Below are 13,725 nucleotides of genomic sequence, written 5' to 3' on the forward strand. Positions count from 1 at the left end.
TGTGGTTTTTTTTCCCTGTGCAAAAGCAGAGGCCATTGTTACGGAGAGTAGGGCGTACCAGTCTTATAGGGCAACCACACTGGGGCGGCTTGGCCGCGCCGGAGCCCGGAGCTGGATTCTCAGCGAGCTGAGCCACCCGAGCACCTTTTGGTCTTCTTCTATTTTTTTTCCCCCGCTCCCCACCCCCTCCCTCCTGCGCACCCCCGCTCCTAAGACGAGTGAATTGAAGCGGACGCCGCGCGGCTCCTCCGGCCGGTCTGCCCCTCAGGCTCCCCAGCCGGGGTGGCTATTGGGGAGGGGGCGACGCCGCTTTAAACAGTGGTCTTTTTTTCCTTTGCCTTCAAGGAGGGGAGATTTCTCGCCTGCCGCTCGCGCTGGGGCTCGATGTGAATATATATTATGTCTGCCTGTTCTCCCCTCATCGGTGGCTAAGGTAAGCTGGACTGAAATAGGCTATCAGTTTGTGAATGGCGGAGAGTATGTCTCAATGATTTATGGCCCATATGACTCCAATCTCGGTTCAAGAAGAGTTCACAAGCTTTAAGCTTCCTTCCACGCAGCGACTCTCCCTCTCTCTCTCTCCCTCTCTCTCTCTCTCTCCCTCTCTCTCTCCCTCCCTCTCTCTCCCTCTCTCTCTCTCTCTCTCCCTCCCTCCCTCCCTCCCTCTCTCCCTCTCCCTCTCTCTTCCTGCTTCTCTCCTTTTCTCTTCTCTTTTCTTTCAGCAGTCAGATCAGGGCTGAATTTTTGCCCCGCTGCTAAGAAGAGCCTAATCTTTTTCTCTTTTCCTTTTTTATTGTTTTATTTTTCTTCCTTCTATTTTTTTTTTAAGTCCTGGAAGGTGGCCTATCCTCTCTCCCAGGGCTTCCCAGCTATTGTTACTCTCCCAGGATTTCGGGGGGGGGGCCTGGAAAGGTGGGTTTCTTGGGGTGGCTCACCGCCCTTCTTCAGCGAGACCCTGGGGGGAAGCCGGGAGCCACGTCTCCTTCCCTCCCTCCCTTTCTCCCGAGAAGCCATATGGAGCCTGGATTTTTCCAACATGGAGGCAAGGGAAATAGACATGTTTGGCTTGGTAGAGCTGCTCCCCACCCCCCGTTTTCCTGGATCCCCAGATCTCCGATCCCCTCGGCACCTTTCCCTCTTCTCACTGTCCCATCAGCCAGGCCTCCGCGCCCTCCAGCCGAGTCCGGCCTGGCAAAGTCCCGGTGCGGAGTTGCTAAGATGCCTTTTAATTCGGTTACCTCCAGCGCCCAAACTTGCTGCCGCTCTAGGGCTCGGCCCTCGGCCGGGTGTGCTTGGAACCTGGCCGCTGCTAACCGTTTCCATGTCCTGAACGCTTTCTCTTCGCCTCCTTGGGACAACATAGCTCATCGCCAGCCACCGCGGCAGCAGCAGCCGAGACAGCCCGGCGGCGGCAGCCAGGGGCTAACTCTGTCCGCAAACCTTCCCAGCCCTTTCTCGCCGCCAGCGGAGTCTCCATTCTTTCCTATCACGTCTCTGGCTTCTTGCTTCCCACACTCTCCTGGCCTCGGTCCTGCGATGGTTTGCGAGTTTATTGCAGGGGGAGCGACAGGAATTTCAGCCCCAGGCGTCTAGTCAAATTATTGTTTTATCATCACCATCATCATCATCATCATCATCATTACTGCTGTAACAATCATTTAGACTAAATAAAGCCAGGGCCCAGCCAGCCAACCCCCTCCAACAGTTTTATTTCATTCTCCTATCTATTAATAACAAACTGATGCCTGTTAATTAATTCCCCCTTCATCCAGGGCTGCTCCGAAGCTAATTTTGGTTAAATCATCAGAGGCTAATGGTAATAATAATAAAGGGATTGGGTCAGCCTGGTCAATTGAACTCCAGTTCTCCTCCCTGGAAGGACCTGCTGCTTTGCAGACCCATGCGTGTTTCCCAGAAACAAATTCTTCCCAGAACCCAATCAGAACTCAGGGCTACCCGGCTCCCTTTTGAGTATAAATCTGTGCCATTAAGAAGGGGGTTTATGTGTGGGAGGGATTTCCTTCACCTGCACTCCTTTTTGTTTTATTTTCCTATTTTTAGTTTTCTCTGGAGTTGACCAGCTGGGCTGAATGAGATTTAAGTAGTCCAAACTCATATGTCAGAAGAGAGGGTCTGTCTGAAGATTTTATGAAAAGTGATGGTGAGGGGTTGGGAAGATAGATGGGGGGATGCAGTCAGAAGTTTCAGAAGAAATACACAAAATCCTATGGCAGCTTGAACCTTTATTTTTCCAGCACACTTTTAAAAGCCTGCATTAAAATAATCATTTTTTTTTTTTTGGCCTCAGAGAACTTCAGTAAACAGGGGTACCCAGTTTCCAACCCAGAGAATAATACTGTTCAAATTGCTTTGTTTACTTTCTTTTTTCCTAGGGAAAATTTTTGTTTTAGAAAGCACTTTCCCATCTCTCAGTAGAAAAGTCCAGCAGTTATCCAATTTCTTTCTTCTTTTCTTCTTTAGAAAAATCAAAGGAAACAGACTGTCAAGAAAAGGGTGGGGAAAAAATTAAGCCTGATGAAAAAAAAAAACAGAGGGTGGGGGGAGACCTGGGCCAAATGGTCACAGCACCAACCAGCCCCGCCAGGAAAACAATCCTGTTCCATTTGGGGGCCCCATGGGGGCTGCTGGCTGTGGGGTCCCAGACTTGGCTAGAATAGACTCAGACTGGAGGTGCTGGTACCTGCAGCAAGGCCATGGAGGAGGCTCAGTGCCACTGGCTCTGCAGGTTAAAAATCTTCAGGAAGTTTCTAGGTCAGGCTGCAGTCTTCGTGAGGTGGGAGGGGAAGGAGAGTATCCCTCACACCAGAAGGTTCCCTGCTCAACTTGCTTCTCCCTCCTGCCTCTTTCAGAGATACTCAGTTTTTTGTCCAGGCTAGACTCTGGATGAAAGGAACCTAGATGGAGGCAAAGACAGGAGGCCTCTCAGCTCAGAGGACAGTGTTGATGATGCTTTTATTTTGGAGTCTGCAACCCCCCCCACACACACACCTATCCCAGATTGGGGGGCGGTGTAGAGAGAGGGAAGAGGAGAGGTCAGGGGCTAGTGTGCAGGCAGGAGAGAAGCAATGTCCCTTGCAATAGTAAGATTCTGTATCTAGGCAGTCCCCAAAGGTGTAGAGTCCTTATTTTTTGAGTGGAAATGAAAACTGGTGGCTTTTTCTTTTAAAATGAAAGCGTTGCAATAAGAAAAATCCATTTCAGGTCAAGGCAGTGGCCTCAGCATCTGCTGTGAAGATGTTGGGTGGGGGAGAAGAAAAACCCTATTGATGTCAGTTCCCTTTTCAGTTCCTAAGATGGATTTGAGCCCCAGTCCTCTTCCCCCCCTGTGTCTCTTCTCTCACCCCGCAGGTCAACCGCTACGAACAGACCCCGGGAGGAGGGGGGCAGAAAGGGGAGGGGGGTCCGACGAGCCACGTGACCCCAGGGGTGCCAATGTCCGGTCGTGAGGGTATCAGGCCCTTGCAAGTTGCCACCCACCGCCCGGGCCTCGCCCAGCGATGCAGAAAGCCACCTACTACGACAACGCTGCGGCCGCACTCTTCGGAGGCTACTCCTCGTACCCTGGCAGCAATGGCTTCGGCTACGACGGTCCCCCTCAACCCCCCTTCCAGGCCGCCACGCACCTGGAGGGTGACTACCAGCGCTCAGCGTGCTCGCTGCAGTCCCTGGGCAACGCCGCCCCGCACGCCAAGAGCAAGGAGCTCAATGGCAGCTGCATGAGGCCCGGCCTGGCCCCCGAGCCCCTGCCCGCCCCGCCCGGCTCACCCCCGCCCAGCGCTGCACCCACCAGTACCACTAGCAACAGCAGTAACGGGGGCGGCCCCAGCAAAAGCGGCCCCCCCAAGTGCGGTCCCGGCTCCAACTCTACCCTCACCAAACAGATATTCCCCTGGATGAAAGAGTCGAGGCAAACGTCCAAGCTGAAAAACATCTCCCCCGGCACAGGTACCGGCTCTCTGGCTTCCTCGTCGTCAGCGTTTGTCCGGGCCAGGAATGTCACTGTTATTCTAGCACCAGCCCCTAGGCGCCCAGGCGGCGGCCTGGGAACAATATCAGGTGGCGGCGTTAGCGGCGCATTTCCCCGTACCCCCGACCACCTGATGACCCCTGACCCCGCCAACACCCTCTCCCTCCAGCCCCCTCCACCTGAGCTTCTGAGAGGTCCAGAAGTCCAGGTGCTCGGCCTCAGCCCTTCGCAAGGCCGCAGAGTCAGACGCTGCCAGCAGACGCAGAGTCGTCAACGATTGATTATTATTAAGGATGATTACTGTGGGCATTAATCACAGTCGCTCGGGCGGCCCGGGGTCCCGGCCTCCAGGCACTACAGCCTCCTCGCCCCACATTTCCGCGCCCTGCCCGGAATGTCCAGACTCCCCCCGGGATTCTCCTCAGGCACCTGCCAGGTCCACAGGACCGGGCGGGGTGGGGGTGGGAGGAGTGTCTTCCACACCTGGAACTGGGGATAAGGGGGAGGAAGCGTGCGCGAGAAAATCCAGCCCTAAATAAATGGCCATGCGGCTCTGTCTGCGTGACATGATCAAATTTTCATAAGCTGGGGCAGCGAGAGGCGAACAGGTCTCTTAATAAATGCCACTATTATAGAGTGTCCGCTAATGCGACGGGCGGGTGGGGGGGCAGTGGAGAGGAGGAGGCGGGGACGCGAAGGGGAGGGCGGCGGGTGCTCCGAGTCCAGGCCTGGATTTATTAAGAAACGATGCATTCAATTTCGGCGTGTTCAGTAATTATCTTTTATTTCATTTTCTCCCCTTCCCACCCCTCCCCCTCGGATCCAGCAGAGGGCTGCGGCGGCGGCGGCGGAGGCGGAGGAGGCAGTGGCGGCGGCGGGGGAGGGGACAAGAGCCCCCCTGGGTCGGCGGCGTCCAAACGGGCGCGGACGGCGTACACTAGCGCGCAGCTGGTGGAGCTGGAGAAGGAGTTCCACTTCAACCGCTACCTGTGCCGGCCGCGCCGCGTGGAGATGGCCAACCTGCTGAACCTCAGCGAGCGGCAAATCAAGATCTGGTTCCAGAACCGGCGCATGAAGTACAAGAAGGACCAGAAGGCCAAGGGCCTGGCCTCGTCTTCGGGGGGCCCCTCCCCCGCTGGCAGCCCCCCGCAGCCCATGCAGTCCACCGCCGGCTTCATGAACGCCTTGCATTCCATGACCCCCAGCTACGAGAGCCCGTCCCCGCCCGCCTTCGGCAAAGCCCACCAGAATGCCTATGCGCTGCCCTCCAACTACCAGCCCCCCCTCAAAGGCTGCGGCGCCCCTCAAAAGTACCCCCCGACCCCGGCGCCCGATTACGAGCCTCATGTCCTCCAAGCCAACGGGGGCGCCTACGGGACGCCCACCATGCAGGGTAGCCCGGTGTACGTGGGCGGGGGCGGCTACGCGGATCCGCTGCCGCCCCCTGCCGGCCCCTCCCTCTACGGCCTCAACCACCTTTCCCACCACCCCTCGGGGAACCTGGACTACAACGGGGCGCCTCCTATGGCCCCCAGCCAGCACCACGGACCCTGCGACCCCCACCCCACCTACACAGACCTCTCCTCTCACCATGCGCCTCCTCCTCAGGGTAGAATCCAAGAAGCGCCCAAGTTAACACACCTGTGATGGGAGAGGGAGGGCTGAGGGGCCGGTCCTGGGGTGGGGGAGACCCAGGAAGGGCGGGGGCCGTGGAGTTCTGCGGGACAGCCTGCGGGACAGCCTGGAGGTCTGAAAGAGGAGGCAGGGAGGTGGCAGCCAGGCTACCCGGTAAGAAAGGGCCTGGAGTTCCTTCCCCTTCTCCTGGCCTGAGAAGTTGCTTTTTAAGTCCTGCAGCTCTTGTTAAGTCTGCCTGCCAACGCATTGGAAAGGAATCTACAGCAGATTGGAGATGACCCTATCAATCCTAGGCCTCCAGCAATACCCAGTTGGAATTCCACCCTCGAGAGTGGGGTAGAGAAAGAGGAGATAGGGAAACAAGGCAGAGAAGCACATTTTAAAAAACGGACAAGATGGCTAGGCCAATCACCAGCCAACCAACCAACTTACCTTCCGTCTACGTGGGTAATTCCCCCAACTCTTGATTTTTTTTTTTTTTCCTGGCAATTCTCCTTTTTTAAAAAAGAAAAATTTAAACACATTTCAAAATCAAGGGCACAAAGCACGTACCCCTCCCACTTCCCTGAATCCTCAAATTTCTGTCAATCGATTTGACGTTGATTGGGCACTCCCTCCATTTCTAGTCCCACACTTTTCCTGCTCTAGGACATTAATGTCTATACCCCGCCCCCATCAATTACAGTCTTCAGAGGGCTCAGGGATGGTGAGAGATCCTGAAAGTCAGAGCTGTCTATATTATAAATATATATATATATATTTTTTTTCTTTTATGGCAAAGCTGGGAGGTGAGGGCAGGCAAGTTGTCAGGACTGAAGTTTTGCCCATTCTGCTGCTTCGCGTCGCAGCTCCAGGGCCATCCCCCTCTCTCCACAGAAAGCAGTCGGTGACGCGAGGTTCTACACTTTTCTTTTCTTCCGTTGCTCTCTTGACTTAACGTGAAAACAGGGTATATTTTAACAAACTGTCTGTCCCAGGCGGGGTCTGCAGCTGGGCCTGTGTGCCTTGCTCAACCGGGACAGGACACTTTTGTTGCACTTAGAGTTTACATTTTAATGGATATAAAAACAACTGTGAGAGATGCCTGGGCCTGCAGGAGTCCAGCATTGCTCAAAAAGTGTGTGTTCTAGTGAACATTTTCATATATATTTATTGGTTATAGCCTGTTAAAATATTTTCCTTTTTTGTACTATTTATCCCCCTACATTATGTATTTATATGAGGAAAAAGGAAAAAATTGTACTTTTTTTAGTATTTACTTGTTATAAAGGATGTTGTGTTCCCTGTCATGTAAAACCAGCTATTTTAGTTATATTGTACTCTAGAAAAGAGCTGTAGATTTATGTTAAACTCGTACTTATGAGCAATTGTAATTAGTTCTAAAAGGCATGAACTCAGCTCCTAATTGTCACTGTATGGTCCTGAATTTGTAGAATCAGAGTTAATTCCCTCTTGGAACTTCCTTTGTTCTTCTGTAGTTACTTTTTTCCTTACTTAAAAGGGTTGTCTGTCAAACAATTCTTGAATAAACTTTCTGTTATCAATTTTATCTTGTCCTGGTGGTCCAATTTAGATAGCAGAGCAGCAGGCTGCTGACTGCCAGATTTCCCCCAAGGGAAGAATGGTGAAGACCCTGTCCTGGCCTTTTTAGTCCACTGCTCAGGCCCCTACCTCCCCCATCTGTGTCTCAGGTTTATTTGGTTTTTCTCACACAAGCTTGGAGCATTCTGCCAAGTTCTTTAGCTAAGATTTAAGTAACAAGTTTGGGGGGAAAGGAGACTTGGGCGCTCCCTCTCCATCTTTCTGTTTGGCTTCTTTGCCTCTCAGTTTTTCTCATTGATCGGTCTTTTGTCTTTTTGCTTCTTTGGCCACAACTTCCTCACCGCCCCCCCCCACCCCCTCCACCCCACCCCACCCCACCCCACCCCACCCCATGGACAACAACAAAAACCTGGCCCATTACTGCTTCTTACACGCAACCTAAACTTCACAGTTCTCTTCCGGAGCGACAAAGAAGTCGTCACGTGACCCGAAGCCCAACCACCATTGGGTCTAAAATGAAAACAAAGGAGAATGATTAATCTAAAAAAAAAATCTGAGGCCTAGACTTCTAAGGTCAAACCTTAAAACTAAAGTGAAATTAAATCACTAAATAAAACTCAGGGCGGAGGGAGAGGAGGCATGTTTGATTTCCACTGCCAGGGAAAGGGGAGAGGAAAAGGGTAGGAGAAGCTGTTGGATCCAAGCGTAAATAAAATGGTCCCCAGGCTAATGTGCTGCTCTGTTTCCACGATCCTTGGGAAAACTTCATTTCTTAGTCGTGGTTCCATAAAACTTTTATCACATTGGAGCGAGGATAGAGAGAGTCTGTCAAAGATGAAATGTCACTGCCGCATCGCTGGAGCCGATAAGAGCGAGGAGACAGGGTGGCTGAAATATGGAGCTAATTCGTTGAAAGAGAAGCGATGGCTGCTTGCTGAAGAGTTGCATAATTCTAATTGTAAGCGATGCGCCCGCATTGCTTCATTAGGAGCATATATTTGTTGATAGCGACGGGGCGGGGCGTGTCGGTGAGAATCGTTCCAGGCCCTCAGCCTTAAAGCGAGAGCTGATTTTCATTTTTATGCTGCATCCTGGCAGTCCAAGGTTAGTAATTACAGTCTTTATGCAACAATAAACAACAATAAAAAAGCAACCTGAATTCTACACTCCCCCCCCTCCACCGCCACCGAGTAGGATTTTAACTGGGCTAGGCTCACCTAAGCAGCAAGCAATTTAGCATTGGGTCAGGCTATAATTTAAAGGCATAAGAGCGTGCAAAGTTTGATTGGGGTCAAATAATGCTCAAGGGTTTTTCTTTCTGTCTGTCTTTCTCTCTCTCTTCCTCTTCCCTGAGTAACATTTTCTGAGTGATGTAACTAGATGAAGAGCCATGTTTGCCTCTGGGGGTAGAGGGGATAGATTATTTATCCAGCAGGAGAGAGGCAGGCCACGTCAGAGAGTTGAGCTCAAGTTTGAAAAACAGAGCTTTGGCTTGAAATTGTAATTGCAAACAAGAAAAATAAGGGCTGCCTTGGCTTGGTGTCCCCTACCCTTCCCTCTGAGGGATTTCAGGCCCTAGCTAAGCAGGGGGAAGGGGAAAATATCTGGTCAAGGGGGAAATAGCTGTGCTGTAAGATTCACAGCACAACAAGGGGGCAGCGAAGCGGTGTCTCGGGGAAGGAAGGTTCTCTTGGTCCCTTTTAACACCCAAGTTTTCTGCTGTTCTCTAATCTGGCCATAAAATCTGTCAGCAGGGTTAGAGAGAGCCGTATTTCCTGCAGGGACAGCCGGAGTTGTTGCGGAGAGAAGCGCTCAACCCTGCAGCCAGCTGGAGAGGCTGTGAAAAAACTTGCAGGGCTTTTCGAGGGGGTGGCCGGAGGGAGAGCCCTCTCAGGCCTCACTGCACGACTTCCAGACAGCTGCTCTGCAGATTCTTCTCTGCCTACTCCCCACTCCCACCCCCAACCCCTCCTCCAAGTAGCAAAAATTACTTTATTTGGGGCTGAGTTGGACACAACTAACCGTCTCTGGCGAGTTTGCCCAGTTTTTCGGACCAGCTCTCTTGGATCTGAACCCTCCAGAGCTTGCCACCCCCTGCCCTGCAGCCCTCGCCTCCAGCTCCCCTTTTTTCCTCCTGGCTCTCCTCCACCCCACCCTTTGCCTCAGATTTCTCTGTCTTTTTTTACTCACCCACCACCCACGCGGATGAATACTCACCACCACCCACCACCCACGCGGATGAATACTCACCACCACCCAGATCGTGTCTGTTACACTGACAGAAAGTTTCTAGTTCCAGCTCCCGGCCGAGTTGCCATTTCTCTGCTAACCAGCCTTCTCCTTCTTGCTAGGAGGCAGCAAGCGAGGAGGGGGAGGGGAGGCCAGAGCCGTGGGAGTTCTCCAGACAAACTTTCCACCCAACCCAGCGCCCTTCCTCTGTCCCCATTTCCCATCTGTTTCCCTGCTCTCCCAGAATCACCCTTCTCTTTTGCTAGCACCCCCCCATCCCCAGGCCTTTTAAAGGGATGTGGAATTTCGGCTGTTCCCTCTGCTTTCCCAAAGAGCCAAATTCTTTGATGCCATCCGAGGGAGCTGTCAGGGGGCTAAGATTGATCGCCTCATCTCCTCTCGGTCCCTCTGACCCACTTATTTAAAAATCTTACCCCAGGTCGACTTTTCATTTTCTGTTTTGAGATCTAGTTTCCCACCGATTGCTTGGGGCCCTAAGTCTTGTATCCCTTCCCTCCAGTAAATTACAGCACTCCCTAAATTCATACTATCTTGATCCTTTGAAAAGAAATAAACAACAATTCCCTCCAGGGGCCAGAAATGGAATATCATCTCAGTGGTCATTATTGTTTCACCCCCTCCATGTTCAGGGAATTCCACCTTGTCAGGGATATTAATTAATACAATGGCAAAAATGGCAGGGGGATTCCTAGGGGGAAAAGCCCCACCTCCAGCCCATACATTGACCTGAGGTTTGAGAGTTCTCTAAGTTAAATCGGTGGCTACCTTGGTTCTTGTTCCTGTTGCTGGATATAGATGCAGATACAGGCTTGAGGCTTGAGTGGGTGGGTGCATATGCATCTTAGACCCTGTCTCTTGGGGGTGTCATAGAGGAGTGCACATGCCTCCAGGTGAGGAGGCAGGCAGACATAGGGGCAGGGGTAGTGCTGCAAACGCTGGGCAGAGAAGGCGACTGAGACCACAGAGCTATGCAGGCCAGAGGTGCAAAAGGGCCCCTCATATCTCTCTCACCCCTCTGTGTCAGCCTAGGAGTGCTTGTCGATTTCCCAAGATTTATCTGTTGCTTTTGGGGGGTGGGTGGGGGATAGTGCTGCTGATGCTTGCAAATCTCCTCCTTACTGCACGGTAACACCGACCTTTCCCAAAGGCGAAAGCCTCTTTTTACTAACTCTTCCTCTCACATTGAGATCCTCACTCAGCTTCCTTTTGGGGGGAGAGGAGGGGAAGAGAATGCTGCTGGCCTTGTAAAGAAAGCTTTAATTTACTCTACTAAAAATATTTGCAGAAGAGGACGACTTCTCCCTTAGGTTCTCTTGTTTCCTGTGATTCCAGAACCTCCCATCTTCTGAAGGGGATGAGGAAAAGGTTCCTTTAGCTTTTCTGGAGAAAGGGAGGCATGGGGAGAGGGAGTGTAGGACTGGGGGGCTCATGGTGTCCAGGTCATGGTCCTCTAGAGTTTTTGAATCAATTAAAGCAAATAACGCTCTCTGTTTTCCACCAGGCCCAGACAAGCGATTGGCCAAGGCTGGTCCCGTGACCATGAATTCCCTGCAATTTCGCCGGAGTCCTGGGTTTAATAGAGAGAGTCCCCATACGCTGGTATTTATCAGCAATATACAATTATAAAGGCCCAAAATTAAAAAAAAAAAAAAAGCAAAATCTTCCCCTCCCAAAATCGCTCCATCACACAGACCTGGGGGGGGGCAGGAGGGGGGGTCCCTTCCGATCCTCCCTCCTGACGCCCCCCCAGCAGGCCCCCTCCCCCACCATTGAAAGCCATGAATTTTGAATTTGAGAGGGAGATTGGGTTTATAAACAGCCAGCCATCGCTCGCCGAGTGTCTGACTTCCTTCCCCGCTGTCTTGGAGACATTTCAAACTTCATCAATCAAGGAGTCGACATTAATTCCTCCTCCTCCTCCTTTCGAGCAAACCTTCCCCAGCCTCCAGCCCGGCGCCTCCACCCTTCAGAGACCCGGGAGCCAAAAGCGAGCTGAAGATGGGCCCGCTCCGCCGCCGCCGCCGTTCCCCGCCGCCCCCCTGGCCCCTGAGTTCCCCTGGATGAAAGAGAAGAAATCCGCCAAGAAACCCAGCCAATCCGCCACGTCTCCCCCGGCCGCCTCCTCCGTCCCGGCCTCCGGGGTCGGATCGCCCGCAGGTCGGTAAGCGCGGTAGGGATGGGGTGAGGGGCAGCTAAAAAGAAAGCGGGGAGAAGGAGCGATGGGGGAGGGAGAAAAGCTGGCGAGCCTGTTGGGGTGCCTTGCCCCCGTCGATTCCAGGGACGAGGAAGCAGAAATGACCGCTGGGGTTCAGGCCTGGCCGCTGCCTGCACTTTTTTTTTCTTTTCTTTCTACAGCAGATTTTGGAAGCTGGTTGGGGAAGAGCATTTTTTTTCTGCTAGAAGAAAAGCTTTTGATTGAGGTTTCACCTTTATCTGTGTGGAGGAGCGTTGTTGGCTGGGGTCGAATCTGGAGGCAGGAAAAGATTCGGTCCCATCTACCCCAGCTCTAGGAGAAGAGGGGGAATTTGAGACCTAGGGAGCTAGGGAGGGAAGGTGAGGAACAACCTTTCTTTATGAACCCTCTCCCCAGGCTGAGGTGGAAAGTGCCGAAATTAGGGGTCCACTCAGAGGACCTGGGAGGGGGCTCTGAGGTTCTGGGGGAGAAAGGGAACCGCTTCCTACCCCATGCGTGGCTCGTGGGCGGCTCTCTGAATGCTGTGCCCTGACCCGGGCCGAGTCTGGAGGCGAGACAGGAACGGGAAAGAAGGCAAGGGCCTTGGGAGGGAGCCGCTTTGGTAAGCGGTCAGGGCGGGGGTGCTGCTGATATTGTTTTGGGCTGATGGGGTAGTCTTTATTTCAACCAAGTCGAGGTTGGGTTAAGGACACGGCCCGCGTTGACGCCCAGCCCGCTTTCCCTGCAGATGGGCCGGGCCTGCAGGAGGCCGCGGGCGCCGGGGCGCGCAGGCTGCGCACTGCTTACACCAACACGCAGCTGCTGGAGCTGGAGAAGGAATTCCACTTTAACAAGTACCTGTGCCGGCCGCGCCGCGTGGAGATAGCGGCCCTGCTGGACCTCACCGAGAGGCAGGTCAAAGTGTGGTTCCAGAATAGGCGCATGAAGCACAAGCGGCAGACGCAGCACCGAGAGCCGCCCGACGGGGAGCCAGCCTGCCCCGGCGCACCGAAGGACACCGGCGAGCCCGCCGAGGAGCCCGTGACCAGCCCGGGCCGCCCCACCGCCTCGCAGGCGGCGCGGGAAGCCTGCTGTCACCCGCCTGAGGTCGCGCCGGGGCCTCCGAGCGCCTCGGGCCCCCGGCCTTTGGCAGCTCGCGTGGAGGACGCGGGCGCGCGGAGGCCGGACGGCGCGCTGCGGTCGGAGCCGTTGCCAGAAGACGCCTTCCCGGAGCGGCAGGATTCACCTTTCCTGCCCGACCTCAGCTTCTTCGCGGCCGACTCCTGTCTCCAGCTGTCCGGAGGCCTCTCCCCCAGCCTCCAGGGCTCGCTCGACAGCCCGGTTCCCTTCTCCGAGGAAGAGCTGGACTTCTTCACCAGCACCCTCTGTGCCATCGACCTGCAGTTCTCCTAATAACCCGCTTCCTCCTCCCGGCCCTCGACCCCCGCCCCCCTCGGCTGCCGAGGATCCCCCCCCCCCCAAGCCGTGTAGACTTCTTTATGTGTTTTGCTAAAATTCAGGTATTATTGAATTACCGTTTAATCCACTTCCTGTCTTCTCTCTTTAAAATATTGGGCACTCGGGCGTCTTTTAAAAATCACACAGAAAAAATCCGTTTGGTAGAGTCCTTCCAACGAAATCTCAGGAATAATTAAACTCTGGCGCGGGGGCGGGGGCGTGCTTTCTTAAAAGGAGCTAGAGGAACCTATTTTCCTCTTTTTTTTTAAGTTTTAGATCGTAGATTATTTATTAAAATTCTTTAATAATAGGAAAAGGGAAAAGTATTTATTGTACATTATTTTCATAGATTAAATAAATGTCTTTATAATATGAAAACGAGTGTTTGTGTTGGGACCCAGCCCCTTTCCTCCCCGCACCCCCTAGGCCGGCCCTCCCTCCCTCAGGGCCAGCGCCAGGTTTGTCTGGCCCTGGGCCGACTAAGCCCGGGTGGTACAAAAGGGGTCCTATTTGGCCGCCCGCCTCTCCACCCGCAGCTCTGACGAGAGTGGGCGTTTGTTGCCACCCCCTAACAGATAGCCTTTGGCTCTGCTTAAAAATAAAGGTAGGGGGAGTGGGTCCGCAGCCAACTGAAGTGGGTGTCAGGAGAAGAGGCTTCGGGGTCGTGGTGGGAGGCGCA

At 53.5% G+C, this 13,725-nt stretch overlaps 2 protein-coding genes and 1 long non-coding RNA gene across 5 annotated transcripts; 2 read left to right on the top strand and 1 right to left on the bottom strand.

The window, feature by feature from the left end:
- Positions 1–3,518: 3,518 nt before the first annotated feature.
- HOXB3 (homeobox B3) lies at positions 3,519–5,635 on the top strand (the record flags this gene model as incomplete). 2 transcript variants are annotated; one of them, XM_079725294.1, is made up of 2 exons in its annotated part: positions 3,519–3,966; positions 4,815–5,635. In XM_079725294.1, the coding sequence occupies 2 exons, from the start codon at positions 3,519–3,521 to the stop codon at positions 5,633–5,635; spliced, it is 1,269 nt and encodes a 422-aa protein (XP_079581420.1). The 2 variants fall into 2 exon arrangements, with proteins under 2 accessions (XP_079581420.1, XP_079581421.1); XM_079725295.1 differs by having other exon boundaries at positions 4,818–5,635.
- LOC307067735 lies at positions 4,918–12,133 on the bottom strand. 2 transcript variants are annotated; one of them, XR_013811420.1, is made up of 6 exons: positions 12,098–12,133; positions 11,843–11,882; positions 7,597–7,675; positions 6,056–6,117; positions 5,579–5,629; positions 4,918–5,011 (listed from the first exon to the last, which is right to left on the bottom strand). It is a non-coding gene; the product is annotated as an uncharacterized lncRNA (long non-coding RNA). The 2 variants fall into 2 exon arrangements; XR_013811421.1 differs by having other exon boundaries at positions 4,928–5,040.
- HOXB2 (homeobox B2) lies at positions 11,194–13,359 on the top strand (the record flags this gene model as incomplete). Its single annotated transcript, XM_079725296.1, has 2 exons — positions 11,194–11,572; positions 12,337–13,359. The coding sequence occupies 2 exons, from the start codon at positions 11,194–11,196 to the stop codon at positions 12,999–13,001; spliced, it is 1,044 nt and encodes a 347-aa protein (XP_079581422.1). The 3' UTR covers positions 13,002–13,359.
- Positions 13,360–13,725: the final 366 nt, after the last annotated feature.

This window comes from Hyperoodon ampullatus (genome assembly GCF_949752795.1).
Source record: "Hyperoodon ampullatus genome assembly, chromosome: 19".
NCBI classification, from domain to species: Eukaryota; Metazoa; Chordata; class Mammalia; order Artiodactyla; family Ziphiidae; genus Hyperoodon; species Hyperoodon ampullatus.